The sequence below is a fragment of the Anastrepha obliqua genome, chromosome 2 (genome assembly GCF_027943255.1).
Source record: "Anastrepha obliqua isolate idAnaObli1 chromosome 2, idAnaObli1_1.0, whole genome shotgun sequence".
NCBI lineage: Eukaryota > Metazoa > Arthropoda > Insecta > Diptera > Tephritidae > Anastrepha > Anastrepha obliqua.
Window position 1 is genome coordinate 24,310,971 of NC_072893.1, and position 26,672 is coordinate 24,337,642.

The window sequence follows — 26,672 nt, forward strand, 5'->3', positions numbered from 1 at the left end:
TCATGTCGTCCAAATGGATACAAACGCTGCGGCTCTGAAAGTATTCGATGCGGTACCAGTTGGTGATAGCAGACGAAGAGGAAGGAAATATCAGGTGGAGAAGGACTTGGCTTCATTTGGTGTGTCCAACTGGCGCCGATTAGCACGAGAAAGAAACAACTGGCGCGCTTTGTTCAACTCGGCCAAAATCGCGTAAACGGTTATCGTGCCAATTAAGGAGGAAAGGAAGGTATCAAGGGCGACTAACGGTAATAATGTCTTCTTCCGCATGAAAGAGCCAATTTTTACGGATGCATTGTTTCTTCGTCGAACACTTGTGGCCTGTATAATTTTGCGTTTTTGCATAGAGACTGAGCCAAAAATGAGCCTCGCTCGAGAGGACGGAAAAATAGGAATGTTCATGAACCCTCTTTCAAAAATTCCTCGATCCGCCTCTTTGAATTATGTTAGTGTGAACTTCCGTTTATTTATTGCATTTGGTGTTGGTGTACCAATCGCAGTTGTGATATCAACAGTTACGTTCGAGGTGTAGCGGAATCGATGCATTGCTGATTAAATAACCTATCAGATTTATTGCTCTGTCAATCATAGCTTTTGTGATTTCTGTGCAATAAATCAGCTCAGAATTATGGATTTCCTAAGGTTTTTTCGGTTTATATTTTACGCCTGCTTGGCATTTCAAGTAGCACAATCTGCAAGTAAGTATTTCGTTGGATAGGTAGATTTTTATTATATTTTTTTCAAAAGCGACAAATTCTACGTCGACAGTTTATTTTCATAGTAATTGGAATGATAATCGAAAAAATGTATTATTTTCCCCTGTTATCTAAGAGTTTGGCCACTTGAGAAATCCACTTGAGAACCTGCACAAAAATGAACCGAAAATAATTAATGGCACTGAGGCGCAATGGGAAGGGACGAGATATCAGGTGTCGGTGCGCTTGGCGGCGAGTGATTGGTTTTTTGGTGCCGGGCACATATGTGGCGGTACGCTTATCTCGTCCAGAGCCGTGCTTACGGCCGGACATTGCATATGGAGGTGAGTGCTCAAAAGAATGTTAACGAAAGAATGTAGACGAACAGATCGATCTCAAGTAAACACCACAGCTAAAAAAAATCAGTAAAGCTACTACGTTTAGGCATTTAATGGTTTTTGTTTTCGTATTTCTAGTGCCAATCGTTTTCGCAATGCCAGCGATTACTCAGTGGTTCTGGGAAATTTGAATCGTTATCAGCGAGACAATAACTCGTTAGTTTTCGGCGTGACAAAAATCTCCGTGCACCCCAATTTCAATGCAACGACATACGAAGCTGACGTGGCAGTGTTGCATTTGGACGCTGCAGTGCCGCTGAATTTTACAAAAGCCTACCCAATACCACTAAATGACGAACGCAATTTGAGTGCAGGCACCGTTTGCCAGGTATCCGGCTGGGGCCGCACCGAAAACGTACGACAACAGAGTGGGAGGGAGTTGCTGTTAAAGTCAAATGAATTAATTTCTTATCATTTTCCAGGGCGGTTACTCACCTGAGTTGAGGGTGGTTGATGTGGCCGTTGTGAATAGGAGCCAATGCGCCACTAATTATGGAGGTTTCATACGCGATGTCATGATTTGTGCTGGTTACATGGAAGGTGGACGCGATGCGTGTGTTGGTGATTCTGGTGGGCCACTGGTTTGTGTTGGCAAACTGGTGGGCGTAGTGTCGTTTGGCGTGGGCTGTGCAGAACCCGGCTATCCAGGCGTGTACGCTGATGTGGCCAGCTACGTGAAGTGGATACAAAACGAAACGAACTCATTCCAGGAGTTGGGTGGTTTCACTGAGGATGGTGCTGGTTTTAGTGATAATGGCGATGACAATCCTAGTCCCATTGGTTATGGTGGTGTTGTTGGCAATAATGCGGCCATTGCGCGTAGTACATTTATGTTGGCATTTTCGTTTTGGTTATTTCTCAAAGTGGCCTGAATGCATGAATTCAAATCTTCGTTCGAAAATTTTAAATAAAATATAAAAGAAAAATTCATTTTATTTGCAAAAACAGCAAACAAATTCATTATTTATGGAATATGGCTTAATGCATGTTAGGCGATCTAGGCCATTATACAAGCAGAGGCAACAACGAACGACTTCTCAAAGATCAACAATAATTGCTGTGGCACAATGTTGAGGAAAGTGTGGAAAAGGCCAGTAATGTGCTGTACGCATGTAAAAGAATGCTGGGCGTTACTTGGGGTCTACCACCTTCACTGATGAATTGGTGCTACACAACAGTAGTTAGACCGATATTGCTGTATGGGGCACTAGTATAGTGGACTGCGACAAGAAAACTGACATACTTAATGCTACTGGAAAGGACTCAGCGACTTGCTGCTCTGTGCCCAACAGGAGCGATGAAAACCACTCCAACGGCGGCGCTGGAAATGATACTCAGCATGCCACCTATTGATCTTATGGCGGAAAACCTGGCAGCGAAATCCGCGAGTAGATTAGCGGCTGCGGGAGTATTCACCTGTAGAACCTTCGGACACGGCTCAGTAAGACAGTGAAGTTCAGGTTGCACAGACTACATGACTCCGTACTTTAATTGGGAGAGAAGGTTGCGTACAACAATTGAAGAGGACGGATGGCACAAAGGCATGAAGCCTGGCCATAGGACTTTTCACATCTATACAGACGGCTCTAAAACTTTAGATGGAGTGGGAGCGAGTATTTACTGCTCAAAACTAGGGATAAGGCAGCCTATCCACCTGCCGGACCACACCAGTATTTTCCAAGCGGAAGTTTTTGCTTTGGGGAAAGCCGTGGAGCTAGCCTACACAAGAGCAAGAAAGATCTCAAAAATTAATATAAAAGTGGACAGTCAAACAGCAATAAAAGCAATAAGCTCATATTGTATTAAGTCCAAAAATGTTCAACGGAGCAGAGAGGCCATAGAAAGGCTAGCCGCAAACAGTAGGCTGCATATCTATTGGGTACCTGATCACAAAGGCATTATTGGGAACGAAATAGTAGATGAGATAGCAAAAAGTGCTGTTAGACTACAATTTGAACAAGAGAACGACATACCAAAACCGCTAAATACTACAAATATACAACGAAACGGACGACTACATGAAAAGGCGAGTGGAAGCTAGGTGGACTAATCTGACGACATGCAAAACAGCAAAAGTTATATGTTGAACTAACGACAAAAAATTGACTCAATTCGTACTTACACTCTCGCGTACAAGATAGGGATTGCTAACATGGGCAAATGCAGGAAATGCAGAGAGGATGTTGAGGAAACTTTAGAACACCTTCTGTGCGTTTGTCCGGCATTATTAAAAACGCGACTAATATGCCTGGGAGCCCCACTGTTTGAGGTCTGGAGGGCGTCTCAAAAGCGGAGCTCCCAGCTCTACTTAGATTCGCCAAAAGCGCTGACATCCTACATGATGTCTACTTTCATAGAGGTCGGTCTCCACCTGGTATCGGTTGGGACCAAAAGGTCTATGCGTGGCTTAATGCTATCTAGGCTAACCTAACCTAACTTATGGGGTATAAAACATGGCCGCTGTATAGATATAATCCAACGATGATAGATTAGCAGACTTGGCCATCCGTTATCGTGAAAAAAATGTGCGAGTAACTTCGGCTGACCCGTGACAGACGACGATCATTTTACACGAATTCACACACTCGTCCAATCAGTTGAGTCCAAATTAGAAATCTTCCGATAGGGTGATTAATTTTGTGGTATATTTTTGGGTAGGCGAATATTTCTATCATTTATGTATAAGTAGTCGCTTATATTGAAGGCTTTAATATAATTGGTAACCCCGGCTAAAATTTTCTGACAAATATCTTCGTAGAACACTTCAGTCTTGAAATGTGCCGCTTAAAAGGACTTTTCAAACTTTTCTTAGAAAAGGCGTTAAATTGACTCGAAAAAAGTAAGCTAAGGTGGTAATATAAGAAAAAAGTACGGAAAGCCAAACTTGAAACCTATAGAAATTTCTGCAATAACGTTGAAGAAATGAGGGAAACAACGAGACTTTGTAAGGTCCTTCATCTAGACCGCTCAATAAGGTTGGATTCCATTTGAAAACCTGATGGTTCAAACACCATTTCCAAATCGGAAACGGTTAATGCTCTATTCGAAACCCATTTTCCGGGTAGTGGAACACTCTCTGAAGCAGAGAGCGGCATACGGTGAAACCTCTAGGTACAGCTAGTATATTGCTAGTCGAATAGTGACAAAAGAATCGTTAAGCTTTTCCTTATCTTAATTTGAAAACTTTAAGTCCTCTTGACCTGATGGAATATATCCAGTAATGCTTAAGAAAGGAGGAGACTGGCTGATTGTGGTCCTGAAAAGGATCTTCACAGCTTGTCTTGCACTTGGTCATATACCATCCCAATGGCGACGCGTAAGAGTAGTATTTATTCCGAAACCAGGAAAAGACGACTATTCCCTAGAAAAAAGTTGAGGACCAATCAGTTTGACATCGCTGTTGCAAATCCTAGAACGAGTGGTGGGGAAACATATACGGGTGGGGGTATTGACGAGAAGTCCACTTAGTAGAAATCAACACGCTTACCAGTGTGGAAAATCATGTGAATCAGCCTTACACGATCTTGTTAGCAAGATTGAAGCCGGGTTGGAAGCTGACGAGTACACAATGGGCGTGTTCGTGGACATTGAGGGTGCTTTTAATAATACCACTTTTAGCTCAATATATTCCTTTGCCGAACGACATGGAGTTAATTAAACCATTGTAAAATGGATATATTCCAAGCTCTCTGAGAGGCTGTTAACCGCTGGTGAGAACAGTGACGAACTAATCACAGTCAGGGCCAAGCAAGCACACTCGCCATAGGCTTTTTTGAACATTCTCAACGATTCGGCACACGAAATCTCGTTCAAAACACAAAATTTAAGACAAATTCTTTGTTCAATATTTTTATTCGTATTGAAAATCGCAGAGCACACCTGAGGTTGTGTGATATAATTAAATGCCAAAAACAAGCTAATTGACAGACCAGGCTCAAACTCTGCGACACTATAGAGGACAGTTGTACCAACATTCCAGCAAAACAAATTTGGACATACTTGTACCTACAACGTACGTTGTAAATTTAGTTACTCAGCACAGCAATTATCTGGCGAAATTTCAAAAATCTTGAACTTAAGTCGTGCAACGGTCCAGACCATTTTAAAAAAACTTTAGAAATAATAGTTTCACCGAAAATAAGCCGCGCAGTGGCCGCCCGAGCAAACTATCTCGCAGAGACGTCAGCTTGATTCTAAAAGAAGTGGACAAAAATCCAGAAGTTTCTGCTCCGAAATTGGCCGAAGATATAGCAAGCTCATCCAACAAGTGTGTTCATCAAAGAGCTCTGAACAAAAACGGCTTTCATAGTAGAATACCACGAAAAAAGCCTCTTATTTCTGAAAAAAAATCCGTAAACTTCGCCTGAAGTTCGCCAAAGAACATAGGGAAAAGGGGATGGATTTGTGGCAAAAAAGTTTTATTTACAGATGAGTCGATGTTTAATATATTTAGTAGCGATGGAAGAGCTAAAGTGTGGAGGAAAAAAATACTGCACCGAGTTCGAAGAATTTGATATCAACAGTGAAGCATGGTGGCGGCAATGTAATGGTTTGGGGAGCTGTTGCTGCATCTGGAGTTGGAAGATTAGTATTTATTGAAGGTAATATGGATCGTTATAGATACGAATCACTATTGGAAGTCAATCTGAAATCTTCGGTGGACGATTTGGAGCTTGGTCCAGGTTGGGTCTTTCAACAGGATAACGATCCAAAGCACACAGCACACAGTGTGAAGGATTGGCTGCTTTACCATGCTCCAAGGCAATTAAGTACACCACCGCAAAGCCTAGATTTGAATATTATTGAACATGTCTGGGAAATTTTAGATCGAAAAATTATAAAAAAACCGATTTCAAGCGCTTCAGTACTCAAAGAACGACTAATAGACGTTTGGAGCAATAAAACTTCTGCAGAGTTAACAAATTTAATCACCTCGATGCCAAGACGGCTTCAAGCTGTAATTTATGTTAATGGTGGACCAACTAAATACTAAGGAGCAATATTACTTAGAGTTAAGTGAAGGTTTTCTCACTGGAGTAAGATATTTGTGTACTGGATGTAGACTTTTGCCAACGCTGGGTTTAGGTTTTTTTATGGATTTTTTTAAGTTTATAATGATTAGAAAGAGCTTTCAAATAAAACTGTGTAAACACATTTTTCAGTAAAGTTTTTGAACTTTCAATCGATTGGAAATGGGGGGTGTATGTAGACTTTTGTCGGTCACTGTATGTGTAACGCACGCTTTTTAAATGAATAACTCCCGATAGTTTTTTGACAGAATGTATGTACCTATGGTTGCGTTTACTTAGATGTGGTGTAATTTATATGTCATTGGTAAGGCTTTGTTGGCGCTATTATAGATTTTACTTTGATTTTGTAAACAAATTTGCCATGGGTAATAAAATTCGCGTCAGATATGTTGATAGTTGGTTGTAAATAAATTAAATAGATAATTTTCGCTATTGGCACACTCTTTATTGCTATTGGTTATCAATAATCTTGAATTTTTTTACGTTTTTTATTTGTGTTTTTCTCAGAATTTTCAGAGTACCTACACTACTGAGCGATAAATTGATATTTAAGTAACTTTATTCCCATTACCCGGAATCAATAGCCTGTATATGTATAAGCAAGGTTTGCTCTTTACCTATGGTGAAACAGAAAATTGGGAGGGGAACTTCGGCTGCCACGTCACTTGGGAGAATTGGCAGCCGAATTCGGCACGATCATTTTGCATGTATATTATTCACACACTCGTCCAATCAGTCGTGATTCAGACGGTAACGAAGTGTCATTGGTTGATTTTTTTCGTATATCACCAATCCAATCTCAGTTATGTTGTAAACACATTCCAAAAGACGTCAATTGAAAAAACTAAGTATATTGGCAAATTTATTACTTACAGGTCTAGCCTACACGTTATCAGAAAACTTTTAATCGGAAATTTTATTACCGAAAGTCGGCACCAACTCTTGTAATCTTGCAATTCCAAAGCACTATTCATGCTGTCAATAGTGATATCCAGATAGATCCATAGATATCAGTCGAGGACACTGAAGACGCTAGGAGGAAGCTGAACCAAGCTATGATAAGGATACAAATATGGGGGACTATGGCCTGAAATTCGCCAAACATAAGACCGAAGTCATCCTGATGGCACGAGATCACATGCCACTCGAGGTCAGCAGGCAAATAGGCGATTAAGTCCCTAGTGATAAAAAAAGTAGTGAAATACAACTTGAAATTCAACTTGACTGCAGGGTTACTTTCCGGGCCCAGATACAGCATGCTGCTACCAAAGCAGCAAAGGTCACGAGAATGCTAAGCAGTTGAATGGGTCAGAAGAGAGCAAATGCAAGCTAACCATGGCAGCCAACAAACTCATTACTCCTGTACGGCAGCGAAATATGTAGAGATGAGCTAAACTGCAAGGCACTGGAGGCTGTGCACCGAACAGCAGCAATCAGAGTTGCCTCAACCTACCGCACTGTCTCTGATGTTGCTGTCTGTTCGCATCAGCGGGGAAATTGTCGTCTTCATGGCCCGGGAACAAATGGATGGGTGGGACTCCAAGAAGAAACACGTCATCATTAGCGTCGCGTAATGGAAAAGCTAAACTACGCTTCGGTGGCAAAGCCGATGGGACACTACAGGGAGTGACAGATGGATGGCGAAACTCATTCCATCAATAGGCAAAGGAGCTTCGGGGAGGTGAATTACTTCTTAACTCAGCTCCTCTCGGCCCATGTATACTTCGGGAGATACCTACACCGCATGGGCAAGGCAAGCGATTCTAAGTGCATATACTGCGAAGTATCGAGCGATGACACTGAACACACAAGTTTTAGTTGTGGCAGATGGCGAGCTTTCTAGACCTCTACGCAGTGCAACAAAGCGAAGCCGCCCAGACAGATACACAAGAAGACGAGCCTGTAGCATGAATGCTGGCTACAAATACAGAGCACCCAGACGTGGGTGAACTGAATTGGTGCTTTATGGTCCGAAGTGATACAGAAAGTAGTCCAGGGAAGGGAATTGTTTAAGTTGCCACACCCCTCAACGCAGTAGACGATGGTCACTGTAACTGCGAAGGCGTTTTGAACCCTACCTCACCCACTCCCACCAAAACCAAAATAAAAAAAATAACGCTGTCAACAACGTGGAAGACATCATTGGGTCTGGTGAATATGCTTAATGGAACATTTTACTTAGTATGTTACTTCACGAGCCTGGTTTAGAGGATTTGGTCAGAACATACATGACATCCTTCCATTACCCATAAAACCTTTACCTGGGAACACTTTCATGGTCTACTACTGGAAAAATGGGTCTCGCGGCAACTCAGCAAGCGCTGGGCTAATGTGCAAACGGGCACAGTAGTGAGATCTTTCTGGCTACGGGTAGATCGGGAAGGCTTACCCAACATTTACCTAGGAGCACTTTCGAGGAAGAGCTGAGCAACTCTTCCTAGTTGCAAGTTACACCATTTAGTCCGAAATTTTTTCTCTGCAAAGTGTCCACATTTTTTATTGCAGACTAAGCCCGTTAGTAGTTCTCTCCGGTACAGTTACAGTTATGTATACTTTTTGATTGGTGCGATAACAGCTTAAACCATTTTGGCCGAGTTTAACAAAGTGCGCCAATCGTTTCTTCCTCCTCCTCTGCTACCTCCAGGTCATACCGTTTCGAATACTAAATACTTTCATAGCTGTGGCCTAGACAAAAATGGCCTAGCCAACGAAGCTGCTGGATCTTTGCTCGCTGCGCTAAGTCTATGTCCCTGTAAAGCTCATACAGCTCATTGTTCCACTTCCTACGATACTCGCCGTTGCCAACGTGCAAAGATCCAAAAATCTTACGCAGAATCTTTCCCTCCAACACTTCAAGGGACGCTTCATCGGATGTTGTCATCGTCCAAGCTTCTGCGCCATACGTTAGGACGGGCATGATGAGAGTCTTGTAGAGTGTTAGTTTTGTTCGTCGAGAGAGGACTTTACTGCTCAATTGCCTACTTAGTCCAAAGTAGCACTTGTTCGCTGTAGAGATTCTCCGTTGGATTTCAAGGCTGACATTGTCAGCGGTGTTAATGCTAGTTGCTAAATAAACGAAGTCTCTTGTAACCTCGAACACATAGCAGTCAACAGTGGCGTGGGTGCTGATACGCGAATGCGCTGACTGTTTGTTTGATGACCGGAGTTGCTCCGTCTTGTCATTCTTCACCATCCAATTTTTGCTTTGCTTGCTTCTTTTTCGAGCTAAGAAAAGGCAGAACTAACAGCGCGGTTATTAAGGCCGTTGATGTCAATAGCATCGGGGTACGCCCACAATTTTACGCTCTTATAATAAATTGTGCCTCAGCAATTAAATTCAGCGGCTCGCACAAACTTTTCTAGCGAGTCACCCTGTCTGAAACCTCATTTGGTACAGTTTTCCATTAGCAATAGATATTTAATTTCTCGAATTTAATTATAAAAATGAGTTTTGTTGATTCGTTTCGCCCGTTAATCTGTTTCCTTGATCAATATTTTAAAAGTAATCAAGTTTTTTGTAGGCAACACGTGTTTCAGTCTTGAGTACTTGCATGTATTCGTACATGGGCGGGTATGAAGAACCACACAAAAAGAGGTATGTTGAAAAATGTTTTTTGGTATTTTTAGAAAGTGCTTTTTTCGTTGTGAGCTTTTTTCGTTGTGAGCTACATACTCGTGTATCGCACGATGTACTATACAATCCACTTTACACAGTGATTTAAAGGTAATTTTATACTTAAAAATGAATTCTTTCATACAAATAAATTCTGATAAAAGTAAATTTTTTGTAGAAGAACTTGTGCGCATGTTTTTGGACCCAACTTTAAAAGATCACTACCCATGCACGGTTATCCGACAGTCTCTCCTGACAGGCTCAACTTCAAAGCCCATCCGCATTTTGCCAGACAGTCACTCAATTTTTATCTCCCATATATTTTCAAATAATAACATCCAAACTCTTTTGAGGAATGCTTCACTATTTTGTTGAGTTGGGTACCATGGCATGAATGTGGGCTCGCCAAAGACCACTTAAAGGACTTTATCAAAACCTGGGAGAATAAGGGATTCATACGACTTTTAGCGGAGAGTCCAGAACAGAGGCAGTTTAAGAGATTTTCCTAAACCTGAATAAAGAGGACGAACTTTGACTGGGAACTAAACTGGGCACTGTCATCTTCGTTATCATTTCAGGAAACTGGGAAGTAGAAACAATAAACGAATTGGGTGATGAAACTCTAAAGCACAAAGCGAAGACTCAAACAGCTTAATTATGTGGCTCTAAATCCTTTGGTGATATGGAAAAGACAGCCTGAAGAGGTACACAAATTCATCAGAAGCTCCCAATCAGGTATACCATATAGTAACAGCGATTCTATAATATATATAGGGTGGTTAAGTTTTAAGGGCCGGTGTTGATTTTGATTAAATACAAATTTTTTAGGAAATTTTTATCATTTCTCTTTATTATGATAATATTGGTATGGCTCAATTACGTATGGAACAAAATATTGGCCAAATGGCCGCCGTGGCCTCGGCGGCACACCTCCATCCGATGGTCCAAATTTTCGATGACGCTGTGGCATAATTGAGGTTCTATGCCGTTAATGTGCCGAATTAGCTCATCCTTTAGCTCTTGAATTGTTGCTGACTTATCGACGTACACCCTTTCTTTCAAATAACCCCAAAGATAGAAGTCCAGCGGTTTCGTTGACGTTTAGATGTGGCTCACATTAAACATCAGCCGTTGAAATTTAACCACTTTTTATAATAATGAGATGTATTTAGCTTTTTAACATGCAGTTGCACCTTCTCACATACTTACAAAGTCAAGTTGCTTCTGAAGTACGTATGAAAAAGTTTTGAAGGATGGATTTTCTGAACCCAGCTTCAAATCTTATATATAAAATTAAGTCAACTTTTTGTGTGTGTTCGCTAACCGGCCGTGTCTTTGCACCGAATTAAACCAAACTTACACACATTGTTAAGAAGGTATTGAAGATGGTTTCCGTATAGCTTGGATACCTATTGGTGGATAGGGTTCGAGATATTGGTCAAAACGTGGACCCGGGTAACCTTTGGATGTGTATGTACAATATGGATATCAAATTGAAGCTGTTGGTGAATGCTTTAGTACAGAGTATTTTTCATGCCGCTCCGTGACTGGGGTCTCGAAATATATGCCAAAATGTGGACCCGCCGTGTTTTTGCCCAGCGAAGCGGGCCGGGTTTGCTAGTTTTATATATTAAAATCTGATCTGTATAGAAGCAAATTATTTTCTTCTAAGATTATTATATTATAATATCATTGCTCACGCAATGGAGCAATCCAGAATGCATTCAGGGAGGTTTGACGGATATTTTCTTTACCGATGGGTCTAAGAATGAAGTAGGGTCTGGAGCCGGATGGTACTTAAACGATAGTAATAAGTATCACTATGCTATGGGAGAAACGGCAACTGTTTTCCAAACGGAAGTTTTTGCCATCCTGCAAGTAACCGAATGGATAATCGAGAGGAGATGGAGCGGGAAACAGATGGGAGTTTTCAGTGATAGTCAGGCTGCACTGAAGGCCCTGGAGAACGCGAAGCAAACCTTGAAGATTGTTCCAGAATGTAAGAAGAAGCTTAATTCTGTCGTAAAACAGGTATAAACATGGGTTCCAGGACACTCCGATGTTAAAGGAAACGAAATTGCCAATGAATTGGCCAACCGTGGATCAGCGGTTCCCCCACAGGGACCAGAGCTAATAATCGGAATCAGTTCCGCAGGAATCATGAATTGGATCAGTGATTATGTAGGTAATTTACTTATACATAAAAGTGCGATGGTCTGGTCTAGAATGCTGCAGAGCTGCAAAGTGTTTTGTGACAAGTTTGAACAGAAAACTGTCAAACTTTCTACTAAAACTTGAAAGGAAAGACGTTTGGTTGATGGTCGGCCATTGGGTCAGCATATGACCACCATTGAAATCATTGAGGACCCGATGTGTCTGTCTTGCTAGGAGGAGACGGATAGCACTGATCACTTTCTCTGTGAGTGTCCTGCCTTTGCTAGACCAAGGCTACGAATTTTGAGTTCCGATGTCGTGAGAATGACTAATATTCGTTCTCTAAAACTAGAGGATATTTACAGATTTGCCAAAGAATCTGGAAAATTCTCACAGGACTAACCACCTTTATCTCTGTCTCTGTTCTTTCCTATCTCTTTCTCTGATACTTTTCCTCGTTCCTCCTTGACTATCTACCCTCTTCACAAAGCTCTCAATACAATGGGCTTTTTAGCCTGCGTGTTTTAGGACCCACCAAATCTCTTGGTGCTCGTTGGCTCGACCTTTTCAAAATTTTAAATTTTTAGTTTAATATGGTAACCTCAAGGCGCAAATCTTGGCTATTCACAAAAGAAGGGGGCAAAAATAAAATATGTTAACTCAATTACCAAAAGGCTCTGCGGAAAAGTGTGAGTCGTTCTCACGATATGCTTAACTTGAAGGTTTCGATAATAAATTTTAAAATTTCTAATCACTTCTCGATCTAAAGTCTGGCAAACGGAAGTCGCATTACTAAGTAGAAAAGTTATTTTGATATTCTTTAAACTTATATCACGAGCTGCGTTGTCCAGAAGTAATGACACACACTTTTTCCGGGAAGTCCACACTTTAGTAAGTAACTGCTGACTCAATTTTTTTTATATTTTGTTCGCCTATGAGGCTCGCCCACTCAACAGAGGCTTTTGTTTGATTTGTTATGAAAAGAAATCTTTAAACCTTTTGGTAAGAGGTTCGCGTCCGCTCAATAAAGGTTTTTGTGTCAACTCTATGAAAAGTTGTCACTGTACACTCTTAACTGTTAACTGTACACCGCAGGGCGGCGTCCTCTCGCCTCTCCTTTGGCTAGGTAGCTATTGATGAACTAACTTTGCTTCTTTTTGCTTTAACTTGCTTGCCGATGACTTGGTCCTAATGGTCTCAGGTACCTTCCCATCAGTAATGGCTGAAATTTTGAGAGGTGCACTGGCTACACTCCATAGTTGGGCTGCCAGTTGCGGCCTCAGAGTCAACTCTGACAAAAAGGAGTTGATGCTATTCACCAGGAAATACAAGCCTCCACCTTTTAAGTTCCCAAGACTAAATAATCAGTGTCTTTCACTCGCTTCGGAATTCAAGTATCTTAACGTAATACTTGATCCCAAGCTCCACCGGAAACTGCACATAGAAAAGAAAGCCATAGAAGAAAGTATAGCCTTCTACGCCTGTAAATCTATGTTCGGCAAAAAATGGGGTCTCAAGCCACGTGTCGTGCTGTAGATGTACAACTTAGTGGTTCTGCCAATTTTGACATATGGTTGCCTAGTTTGGTGGGTAGCTCTTCAGAAGGGCTACAATACCACTGAACTAGAGAGAGTGCAGAGAACTGCACGTGTGAGCATCACTGGTGCCTGTAGAACATGTCCCACTGCTGCCCTCAACGTCAATCTGCATTTACTTCCTGTGGATCTTCAAGTTAAATTCAATGCTGTTCAGAGCGCTATTAGGTTGAAGGAGATTGACCTCTGGAGACACCTTCTTGTAGAACAAAGTAGCATCTTGAAGCAGATCTCTCCTTCCTTCTCTGTTATTCGCACTGACCTCTCCATCCGCAAACTGGGTTTTGAGGGTTGTGCTAGGGCTATCTTTCCGAGCAGGCAAGATAAGAAAGAGGAGAGTGTTGGCACGGATATAGGTACCTCTGTTTTCACTTGCGGATCCAAGATCGAATCTGGAGTGGGAGCGGGGGTTTTCTCTAAATCAGCCAATATTTCGGTCTCCTCTAAATTGCAGGCAACGAAAAGCGTTTTTCAAACAGAGGTCTTCGCGATCCTGCAAGCATGCAAAATGCTTAGGGATAGCTGTTAGGAGGGATTTAATTAATATTTTTTCCGATAGTCAAGCTGCGATCAAGGCCCTGTCGTCGCCGTATTGCAGCTCTCCTCTGGTAAACTCCTGTAAGGAGGAACTCAAACGCCTCGAACGTGCAGGAAACATTTCCCTTATCTGGGTTCCTGGGCACATGAATATGGAGGGAAATGAAATTACCGATGAGCTTGCCAGGAAGCGGTCGGCAGAACTGGTTCCAGCTGTCCCCTTCTCAGACATCGGTGTCCCCTTGGCTGCCGTTAAAGGGAAACTACACAATTTCTTTCTAAAAAACACGCAATACAGATAGAGGGCTGTCTCATCGTGTGCTATTTCGAAAACACTATGACCTCAATACGATAGAAACAGAATGCTTAAGGTGCTGGGGTCCCACGCCATTCAATTTCCAAACTCTTTGCGGGCTTCACTGGTCACTGGGTGATCGGTAATCACGCGGAGAAGCTTGGAATGCCATACAACTCCTATTGCAGAAGCTGTGGGTATCCTGCAGAGAAAGAGACTGTGGAACACTTTCTCTGCAAATGTCCGGCTCTGGTGGCTAGGCGCTTGATATTTCTTAGCGTGCCCTTTGGGGATGGCTTGAAGAAATTCTCCAGCCTAGATCCCTTTTCTCTCCTCCACTACATCAACAGCACTTGATGGCCGTAGATGGTTTTCTCTTCCCTAAATTTTTTAGCAGGTAGTGGTCCACATTATGGTATCAAAACGGCACGTAAGTGTTACTTGTAGTGCACTTGGGGTACTCTTGCCATCTAACCTACCTACCTACCTACTTACCTCTTGATCTAAAGTCTTTTAAACTAAAGTCATATTACTAAGTATATTAGAAAAGTTATTTTGATATTCCTTAGATGCTGCTTTGTCCAGAGAGATGTCCGTTTGGAGAGGTTTCACTGTATTTATGTTTTTCCAACAACGACAACAACAGCAGTAAGTGTTTGCCATTGCAGTGTGGATGTACAAAATGAGTTTTCCGAAAAGAAAATTTCCCTGCGAGTTACTTTTTTCAAATAAAAATGTACTTAGTAGCAAATATTTACCGAAATTCATCACCTGTATAGGCTCGCTAAAAGCATTTTCCTTGCCGTGTCTGATGGCTCCTTTATAGCCGATACTGTTATGTGTATTAACTCATGGTATCGGTCTAATCGGTGTTGTTACGAGTATGAACAGAAATTAGTTTTCTTGATTAGATTAATATTCGTACGTCAAATGGCCAGATAGCCGAAACGAAATTAAGTTGTTTATCCAACGTTCCGAAAACTTGATGCCATTTCAATTCATACCGGCGTGCAAGGCAGCGAAATATTCGCAGAGTTCCTATAAAACAGAATTTGATTTACGAACGCGAAAATTTTGGAATTTTTGGTTTTCGCGCTTTCGATAAGATAGAAAATATGTACAAAAACCTCATATTTCTGGTCATATTTTGTGGCTTCGTGCATATTTTGCTGACATGTGAGTTGTCTTCGAAAATAATACAGTGCGAAAAATCTTAACTTGTGATCTCACAGATGAGATAATCCATATGTGAGCGTTGAAATGACTCAAAGGTGGTAAACCTGTGTTTTTGGGTTCTCACCAACGCGTCAGGATTTTTTTATTATTTTTATTTTAAAAAATTTTATGATACGTACAAATCGGTATGGAATGGAAAATAAATGTTAAGAGTATTCAAAAATATTTTAAAAATTCTTGCCGAAAGATGTGAAAACTGTTTTTTGAAATTATCGTTCTGCAGCATCCATCAGTCCTTTTGACTATTGGCTAACTAATGGGTGCGCAAACTACAGTCAACTATTGGTCCAATTTGAACTGTGAAATGAAAAGTGGTTGGTTGATACTAATTAGTTAACTTATGACTGCGGAAACTCTCCAAAATGATCTTAGTCACTTTTTTTTTTTGTTTTTTTTTTTTATTAAGCACCATGAAAATCTTCCATATTGAAGGATGAAAAGTTTAAAACACATTTTTTTCACTTTCAGCAAGGATTGGCAAGAAAAATATATTTCTTAAGGATTTTAAGGATTTGCATAAAAAATATATTTTTTAATACCCGTGGCATTCTTTTTCCATTTGATATCCATATAATTTTATAAAGTTCGGATAATTTTTTTAATACTGAATTCTAACTGAAATTTTGAGCTGCTTTAAATTATATTAATAAAATAAAATAAAAAAATAAAAATTTAAAAATTTATTAATATAATAAAAATAAAAGATTTTCAAACGAAAAACGCAGATTTACTACCATTGAGTTATAAAGGGTTTTCCAATAAGAGGTGTTATCCGGAAATTTTTCCCGTTTCGTTGCTTGTGTGGCACGTAGCGTCGTCTTGTTGAAAATAAACGTTGTCCCGATCAATACCATCCAATTACGGTCATAAAAAATCGTGAATCATCTCTCGATAGCGCAACCCATTCACCGTAATTGTAGCTCCAGGTTCATTTTCGAAAAAATAATGTCCAATGACACCGCCGGACCATAAGACGCACCCAACAGTCACACGTTGAGGATAGAGAGGCTTTTCAACAATAACTCTTGGATTTTCTGAGCCCCAGATCCGACAATTTTGCTTGTTGACGAAGCCACCCTGGTGGAAATGGGCCTCATCACTCATAAGATGATTTTTGGATGGAATTCCGGATCATTTTCATGGATTGCAACGACCCAATCAGCAAAGACACGACGTTGTTAATGATCGGCCGGCTTGAGTTCTTGTGTTAACTGGACCTTATAAGCCTTGAGACCCAAATCTTTGTGCAAAATACGGTGTAATGACGTTTGTGGAATGCCTAATTCCTAGTTCCAAAGACCGACGAGGAATGGACACACCTGGGTTTTCTTCAACACTTTCGGCTACAACAGCAGTATTTTCGGCTGTTCTTGAGCGACGTGCACGGGTTTTGGTTTTATTCTTCACATCACTAATTTGTTCCAGCAGCTCGAATTTTTTCACCAATTTCTGTATTGCAGTCCGACAAGATGCTTCACGATGACCTTAAAATGTTCGAATTTTACGCACCGTCTCTGCCAAATTTTAGTCATCTTTATAGTGAATTTTAATAATGTCAATGCGTTGTTTAAGCGAGTATCGTGCCATTTTTATTACTGGTGTAGTTTCTACTTGTCAAATATCAAAAAAATTACAGCTTCAAAAGTGACATCTACCGAAATAGCGGGCTATTAAAAATAACACCTGCTATTGGAAAACCCTTTAGTATCGTGCAACAAGTACGGTTGCACGTTGTAAATTAGAAGAAAAATTCTGAGCTACATATGTATGTATGTGTGTGCATGTAAATTCTAATCTAAAAAATGGATTTTTAAGCACAGCGGCCACACCGCGTGGTCGTGAAGTGAGTTTCGAGCGCGATGGTCGTATTATCAACGGTACCTTGGCGGAATTCAATGATACCAAGCATCAGGTCTCCATACGCAGTCGTAGAAATGATGGATATTTCTTTGGTACCGGACATTTGTGTGGTGGCTCACTGATTAGAGCCAATGTGGTGCTTTCAGCCGCTCATTGTTTTGTCGAGTGAGTTAAATTTATTTATTTTAACTTATTTTATTTTGCTTTGTTTTATTTACTTTATTTTATTTAATTATAATTTTTTATCAAATTTGTTAATTTTATCTCATTTAATGTGATTTTATTTTAATTTAATTTTATTGTATGTTGCATTGCATTGCATTTTATTTTATTATTAGTTTTATCTCATTTAAATTTATTTCAATTTAATTTAATTTATTTTAGTTTTATTGTATTTTATTTCTTTGTATTTTATTTTATTGTTATTTATTTAATTTAATTATGTTTAACGGTATTTTAATTTTAATTCATTTTATTTAATTTAACTTAGTTTGATTTTATTTTAGTTCGATTTATTTTGATTTAATTTATTTTATTAGCCTACTTAATTTAAACATATTTTATTTTTTATGTTTACTTTAATATTTATATAAAGTAAATTTATTGTAATATAATTTTTTATCTTCTTTTATTTCAATTAATTTTAACTTAATTTGATTCAGTTTTATTTTCACTTAATTTTATTTTAATTTGATTTTTTTTTATAAGTTTAATTTAATTTAAAAGTATTTTATTTTATTTGTTATTTTTTTATTTGTTTAATCTTTTTGAATTTGTTTAATTTCTCTTTATTTTAAATAATTGTATTTAATATTTTTAAATCAACTTATTTTATAATTTAATTAATTTTATTTTATCTAATCTAATTTAATTTCTGTATATTAATTTTAGTTTATTCCTTCCATTTAATTTAATTAAATAAGTTTATTTTGATATAATTTTTATTTCACTTTATTTTAATTGAATTTAGTTTTATTTTATTTTAATGTGAATTATTTTACTTTATTAGTCTATTTAATTTATTGTGCTTTATTTTATTTTATTTAAATTCTCTTTATTTTATTTGTTACCGTTTCTTAATTTGATTCAAATTTATTCTAAATTAATTCTTTTTAACTCACTTTATTTTAATTGAATTCAACTTAATTTTGTCTTATTTCGTTTTATTAGCCTAATTTAATTTTAATTTTATTTCATTTCATTTCATTTCATTTCATTTTATTTTATTTTATTTTATTTTATTTTATTTTATTTTATTTTATTTTATTTTATTTTATTTTATTTTATTTTATTTTATTTTATTTTATTTTATTTTATTTTATTTTATTTTATTTTATTTTATTTTATTTTATTTTATTTTATTTTATTTTATTTTATTTTATTTTATTTTATTTTATTTTATTTTATTTTATTTTATTTTATTTTATTTTATTTTATTTTATTTTATTTTATTTTATTTTATTTTATTTTATTTTATTTTATTTTATTTTACTTTATTTTATTTTATTTTATTTTATTTTATTTTATTTTATTTTATTTTATTTTATTTTATTTTATTTTATATTATTTTATTTTATTTTATTTTATTTTATTTTATTTTATTTTATTTTATTTTATTTTATTTTATTTTATTTTATTTTATTTTTATTGCATCCCAAAAACGGAGTGTTTTACATTAATTGGCGGCAGCTTAGCTGCAAGCCAATAATTTATAACAGGTACAAAATATTACAATTAAATATATTTGTAAATATTATACAAAATAGTTAACACATTTACTAACAAGAAAAACGTTTACTGTAAAAAGTTTCGGACTATATGACAAGAATTGAGTAAAGCTGCTTTCTGCATGTCGAAAATTAAATATTCTGGGAGTTGAAGAGTTTTCACGTTGTCTGCTAAGTTTTTATGCACTGGTCCGTGGGCTGAGATGATAATTTTTATTTTATTTTATTTCATTTCATTTCATTTCATTTTATTTAATTTAATTTAATTTTATTTTATTTTATTTTATTTTATTTTATTTTATTTTATTTTATTTTATTTTATTTTATTTTATTTTATTTCTTTATTTTTTTTTATTTATTTTTTATTGCATCCCAAAAAAGGAGTGTTTTACATTAATTGGCGACAGCTTTGCTGCAAGCCAATAATTTATAACAGGTACAAAATATTACAATTAAATATATATATATTTTATTTTATTTTATTTTATTGAGCTTAATCCATCTCGGCTATTGCCGGAGATTACACATCCCGGATAAAATTTTCAAGGGATTGTGCTCTGGTGGAGCGTAGTCCAAGTTCTACGCCCATGCGATTGCTATTGCTTAAATATTTAAAAATCTACGAACTATTGCACATGTGTCCAGTATGGTCGACTTCTGCATGTCTTCTAAGAGGTGTTGGCAGTCATACTTCTTCAAGTTTTTTATTAAATGCTAAAGCACTAATCTAGTGGACGATATAATTATTGGAATTATATTCACTTCCCTCGCTTTGTACATTCGTTTCAGTTCTATGGCCAAAGCTGCATACTTCGATACTTTGGTGGAGTATGTGCTTTGGATGTTGCGATTAAGGGGCACCGCTATATCGATTACTTCGATCGTTTTATTTATCTTGTCGAACAAGATAATGTCAGGTTTGTTGGCAGCTGGTTGTTTGTCTCATGACATATTCACGGGGGGCAAGTACGCTACATCCAGCAATTATATGGTCGATTGTTTCGCCGTAAATGCCGCACCTTCGGCACCTATCTTCTATTGCCTCGCCATGTATCGACCTTCGGAAATTCCTTGTTGGAATAACTCGGTCTTGGATAGCGATTGCGAAACCTTCTGTTTCAGAAAATAGTTTTCCTTTTTTCAATCATAAATTGGATGATTGTGCGTCGATCCATTCCATTTCGAGATCATGCGGATGGGCACCGTGTATTGTTTTTGCCTTCCATGCTGCGATCATTTCTGCTGGGGATTTAACCCCCTCAGGTACTGGGAAATCCTGCTACATCAGACTTAGCGGGGTAAAGCCGTTATCTGCCGTAGCTATAGCTTTAAATAGATGAGACTCGCTGCTTAGAAAATATGTACGTAGCTTTAAAGTTTGCGAGAAGTGTAGACGCGCTATATTAATGATTCCTCTCCCTCCAATGTTTCGAGGAAGCGATATTCTTTCCACAGCGCTTTGAGGGTAATGGCTTTGGAACTTTGTGAAAGTGGTGCGTATCAGCGTTTCAATCCGAAGGATGTCTGTCTGAGACCATTTTATTACTCCAAACGAGTATGTCAAAAGGGGTATGGCCCAGGTATTGATTGCCTTGCATTTATTTCCACTGTTCAGACTAGTTTTTAATATAGCTTTCAGTCGTGCCTGAAATTTTTTAATGAGGTTTTGCTTTACTAGCGTGTGGTTGATTCCTTTAAGTTGCAGAAATCCTAAATATTTATAAGATTCGCTGCTATGCAAGTTGTCTATAATAATATTTTGATCTACTGCGTAGTTTTCTTCGGTTTCATCAAGCTGACCTCTAACCAGATGTATTAATTTGCACTTATCTGTTCCAAATTCCATTCTCACGTCATCACTAAAAGTTTTAGTGGCGTCTATCAGCTCATAAAGCTTTTGCTTTTTGTTTGCGTAAAGTTTCAACAAATATATAGAAGATGGACGTGTGCTCTCTTATTTCTGTTTTGAGTGTAAAGCCGTTTTGCTGATGCGTGAGAAGCCTGCTCAGTGGGTTGAGGCCAATGCAGAACCATAGGGGGCTTAAGGCATCCCCTTGGAATATACCACGTTTGAATGAAATCTGTTTTGAAACAGTTCCATTTAAAACCAGTTTAGTATTCCACTTGCTCATTATGCGACCCAAGAGGGCAACAGTGGCAGCATCGATTTTGTAAATTCTTAATATTTCTAATAGGTAATCATGCGGCATTGAATCAAAAGCTTTTTTGTAGTCAATAAACGCAACGCTTAAGTTCCGCCTTCTTCTCAGAGCTACTCCTGTTATTACAGTGTCTATAATAAGCTGATCTTTACAGCCCATTGTGCGCTTCCTGCAACCTTTCTGTTCTTCACATAAAATGCCGTTAATTTCACAATGCTCGTATATTCGATTAGCAATAATTTTTGTCAAGAGCTTGTATGTGGTACTTAAGCAAGTAATTGGGCGATATTTTGCTGGATCAGCAGATGGTGTGTCCTTTGGGAGGAGATAGGTCACTCCGGCTGTGAGGAATTCTGGGATGATAGCTGTATTTTTCAACAGCTCGTTGTAGCATCTTGTGAGTGCTTCGTGCATTAATAAAATAAATAATTGGCGCGTACACTTTTGTTAGGTGTTTGGCCGAGTTCCTTCTCCTATTTGTGGTGTGCGTTTTGATGTTGTTCCACAAATGGAGGGACCTACAGTTTCAAGCCGACTCCGAACGGCAGATATTTTTATGAGGAGCTTTTTCATGGCAGAAATACACTCGGAGGTTTGCCATTGCCTGCCGAGGGGCGACCGCTATTAGAAAAATGTGCTTCATGCATTACTGAAAGCTTTTTAAGCCAGATGTTGTGTAGCTGCTCGAGTCCAGGGGATTTCCAGTTAGCTGTAGTACATATACTAATCTTTATTTCCTCTGCTGTAATGTCGCAGAAGTGCATTGGTGCTACGTTGTCCGATTTTTCTTTTTCATTGGCTAACCAATTCGCATCAGCATTGAAGTGTTCTGCTTGTGCCCATATTTTCTCCCAAAACTTCTCTATATCTTGTTGTTGTGGATACGATGTCTGAGATTCCGCATTGCTTTTTTGTTCCAGATTTCTATAAAAGCTCTTTTGATTTTTGTGAAAAAGCTGGTTTTCCTTCCGTCTCTGATTACTTTTGAGGTATCTTCTTAATCGTTTTGAGTAAGCGGCGAGTTGCTGCACTTTCCTATCAATTATCTCCGACAGTTGGTCAATTTCTACAGTCTGAGGTTTAAGCGGCGCGATGCTTCTAGATACATGCCTTAACAACCTTTTAGATTTAGCCCCATTTTTAAATGAAGTAAGCCTCCCTATAGATTCTCTTAGACCGGCAATTCGTGTTTCGAGTCTTCTTTGCCACCTGGGGACTACTGGCGTTTTTTGTGTTGTTGTATTTTTAAATGTCTGTAACTTTGGGTGCTTCCCCAATGATCGTACAGTAGTAAGAGTAGAGAAGAGTGTTAACATATTCCAAGTTGGTGCTATTGGCGACATATGCTGGCAGAATTTTGAGTTAAGTGTTTTTACCACTTCGTTTAACCTTCCGATCCGGGGTATCCTTGGTCTTTGTAAAGGATCCATACCTTCATAATTCGCCGTTCTTCATTAGTTTCTGGACTATCGCTTTCAGTACTTTCATAAATCAAGTTAATTTCAGGTCGTAAGTTGGTAAATTCCGCTAAATTTTCAGGCTGTGGGTTGCGTCCCTCGGTTATATCTGGTATTATTTCTTCTTCGCTTCTTTCCACACCTCGTAGCTCGTTGCGTATTGCACTTTTAATTTGCTCTTGCTTTTCTTTTCTCACATATTCGTGTTGAAAGATTGCCCTTTTTTTTGTAGCAAGGCTATTTTCTAAGATTCCCATTCAAATGTCTGTATCTTCTTAGAAACAGGTCTAGCATTCTCTCACGATAGGTCGTCATGTGCTCCGGTTCTTCACAATTTGTAGAGATGTAGTAGCAGCGCAGGACATATTCATTCATTTCCGTTGTTCATTGAATACGCCGTCTAACACGGCCTGCTCTTGTGGTCCCAAGATTAACTTGAGGAACAATTGTCACAGTGTTGGAGTTTTCGTGTTGTTGTTGTTGTACCACTGGCGACCACGCTATCTAATGTCGATGAGCAGAGCCCATCGCCGTGGCTTCTGCCGACACTTGAGCGAATATCCTCACTCGGCTGCAATCATTAGATTCCTCTATAATTCGGCTCTCCGTTTTTCGAAACGGGTAATTGCATTTTAAACCTTCTGCCAGGTGGTTTACAGATTTCCTTCTGGGTTAACTGTGTCCTTCAGACATGCATTCACACAGCCGGCATGTTAGGCATTTTAGCGGGCTGTTTTCTTCTTCGCTGAAACTTCGAAGCCGTGGAGTCGTTACTTCCAGCACCCCTCGGTGAGGGATGTCCGTGCGGGGTCGTGACTAGGAGCCGCGGGGTTGTCATGCCCGTCAACACTCTAATGAGAGATGCCCTTGCGGGCATATTTTATTTTATTTTATTTTATTTTATTTCATCTAATTTAATTAAATTAATTTTTTTCCAATTTTATTTAACTTTGTTTTAATTTAGTTTGAGTTAATTTTTTCATTTTTTTATTTCGACTAATAATTTAATTTAATTTTGTGAAATTTATTTTAACATTTTTAATTGAATTTCTCTTTATTTTGTTCCGGTTTCATTCTACTCTATTTTATTTTATTTTATTATTTTAATTTTTATTTTACTTAAATTTTAATTTTAATTTTATTTTATTTTATTTTATCTATTTAGTTAAATTAATTTTTTTATTTAATTTTAATTTTATCTGTATTTCATTTTATTAAACTTTATTTTAATTTTGTTTAATTTAATATTTTAATTTTATTTTATTTTGAATTATTTCATTTTAATTGATTTTCTCTTTATTTTATTTTCTGCTTCATTCTACTTTATTTTATTTTGTTTTATTTCGCCTAATTTAATTTTAATGTTAAATTCTTTAATTTTCTTTAACTTTCCTTTCTTATTTTATTTTATGTATTTTTTTAATTTTAATATTTTTAACTCTATTTTAATTTAATTTAATAAAAAAAACTTGCATTCCACAAATAATTTGTTCCTTTTCCATCGCTCAGTTACAACATCAACAATGGCTCATTCCGTCCGGCCACAGACTTCATTGTCGTTATGGGCAATTTGGATCGCTTCGAACGCAATAATTACACGCTCGTATTTGACATTGCAGAAGTCGTTTACAATGTGAGCTACTTTAATTTATCCACCTATGAGTCTGATATTGCTTTGGTGTTCCTAAACGATTCAGTGCCAGAGACGTACACTCGAGCCCAGGCTATTAATATAACTACGGAGCCAGTGGCTGCCGGCACTGTTTGTCAGGTGACGGGCTGGGGCCAAACTGAAAATGTACGTCTATTATAATTATTCGCCCTTGTCATTATAAAGCACAATTTGATCGCTATTTTTTAGGGTACTCTGTCCGATTACTTGCTGACGGTGGATGTGCCCATCATAGATTTCGACGTGTGTGCCAGCAATACGAGTTTCTCGCAGGGCTTGATCCGTGAAGGGATGCTTTGCGCTGGCTATTCGGAGGGCGAGCGTGATGCATGCAGCGGTGATTCTGGTGGTCCACTGGTGTGCAATGAACAATTGGCTGGTATTGTGTCGTGGGGAATCGGATGCGCACTACCAAGCCTACCAGGTGTCTATACAAATGTTTCCTATTGGGCGAAATGGATCGATTCACAGCTTAATAGCGCAGCGAGTTTCACTCACACTTCTGGTCTCATGACTTTTGTGGCTTTATTTTGTGCTTTAATATTGAACAGATAGAGTTGCAGTTGTTTTATTTTAATAATAATAATTTAAACTCAAATTTTTACAAATGTTCGAGATTTTTATACATCTGGGAATCTAATTAAGGGATATCCGCTTGGTTTAAATATTTTGTACAGAAGTCCCGGACAGTCTATTCAGTTAGAAGATGTCATAAATTCACATATACATAAGGACATTTCCATCATGTGGAACGTGACCTTAGTACGGATTCGAACTGAAAAATCTACAGGTTTCTTTTTATTATTTAGAATATATGCCTAACTTATAACGCTTGATTAGTCCTAGAATTGGTACTAAAGTTGATTTTGGGACATTCTTCGTTTTCAAAATAAGTACAAAAAACCAAGGCAACAGAAGTAGTCTTCGCCGCTAACAATTCAAACGCCCATATCAGCGATTTCGTACATTCAATGTGACTAATTTTTGAATGTTGTGCATCGATGTCTCTGATGTCTCTCTGATATAAAAATGGTTTTGATTTTATCTAAAAATTATTATAAATGAGCCCGACAAACACTGTTTCCGCATTTTCACGGATGCCTCCAGGACCGAGCATGGCTCCGGCTCTGGGGTCTACATGGAATCCAGCAGGATAAAACTGCACTTTGCTCTTGGAATGCATGCATCTGTGTTTCAAGCGGAGGTGTATACAGTTCAAGAAGCGATGAACTTTTTTGGGGAAAACCAATGGAGAGGCAGATCTATATGTGTCTGCAGTGACAGCCAAGCTGCGCTTATGGCCTTAGACAGCCCCCCAACCACATCAGGGATAGTCGAGTCCTGTAAATCCAAGCTGAACTATGTCGGTAGACATAATAGCCTGATGCTGACATGGGTCCCGGGACACGTGGGAATCGTGGATAACAAGACCTCTGACTCCTTAGCTAAGATGCGCTCTGAGGCCAACTTCTTTGGCCCAGAGCCCGTTTTGCCACTCCCTTCTGTGGCTATCAAGGCCACGTTTAGCAAATGGGTAACTACAGCTCACAAGCGAACTTGGCAGTCTAAGATTGGCTGTAGATGGACTAAACTGATGTTACCTGTCTTGTCCGATTGACTGTCGCAAACCCTTCTGTCATTAAGCAGAAGAGAGTGCAGACGGCTGGTTGGACTGATGACGGGCCACTTTCTGAGGGCGAAGCACATGGAAAAGGTGGGCATCTCAGACTGTGCACTCTGCCCAGCATGTGAAGAGGAGGATGAGACGGCGGACCACTTCCTGTGCGTCTGCACCGCCTTCGCTCGAGTCACGTTTGAGGTCTTTGGCACTGATGTGCTAAGAAACGACCATCTTGGCTCATTCGCACCACAAGATCTACTCAGATTTCTTCGGCGATCGGCTAGATTTAAAAAAAATTAAAAGGGAATCCAAGTGTAGTACAATGGACTTAATTAATGTATGAGAGCTGTACTTGTTAGTTGTCCCGACAAAAAGAAAATATATATTTTTGAAACATGAGATTTATACATTATGAGACTTCCACCAGAGCTGTTGATATAACGGAAAAGGTTGATGCAATTTAGGCTGGAGCACTGCCCCATGCTGCCGAAGCAAGGGCATCCAGTAGCCGAGGTGTCAAAGGGACAAGTGTTTAGAACGTCCAAGGAGAGAACAACTCGACAGACAGTTAAATTACGCTCTGTTGGATGCCGAAGAAAAGGACGGCGCAGAGAGAGATG

General features: G+C 38.5%; 1 protein-coding gene across 1 annotated transcript; it reads left to right on the forward strand.

The window, feature by feature from the left end:
- The first annotated feature begins 540 nt into the window (after nucleotides 1-540).
- Nucleotides 541-24,986, forward strand: LOC129238053 (CUB and peptidase domain-containing protein 2-like). The gene is made up of 8 exons (XM_054873093.1): nucleotides 541-698; nucleotides 832-1,039; nucleotides 1,172-1,448; nucleotides 1,516-1,956; nucleotides 15,367-15,493; nucleotides 17,374-17,578; nucleotides 24,269-24,557; nucleotides 24,621-24,986. The coding sequence occupies exons 1-8, from the start codon at nucleotides 629-631 to the stop codon at nucleotides 24,984-24,986; spliced, it is 1,983 nt and encodes a 660-aa protein (XP_054729068.1). The 5' UTR covers nucleotides 541-628.
- Nucleotides 24,987-26,672: the final 1,686 nt, after the last annotated feature.

Excerpts from the sequence above, each read along its gene's own strand:
- LOC129238053 (XM_054873093.1), top strand. The coding sequence starts at position 629 with ATGGATTTCCTAAGGTTTTTTCGGTTTATATTTTACGCCTGCTTGGCA. Across the intron at positions 1,040-1,171 it reads GCCGGACATTGCATATGGAG|TGCCAATCGTTTTCGCAATG; the intron begins GTGAGTGCTCAA and ends TCGTATTTCTAG. Across the intron at positions 1,957-15,366 it reads CGTTTTGGTTATTTCTCAAA|AATTTGATTTACGAACGCGA; the intron begins GTGGCCTGAATG and ends CCTATAAAACAG.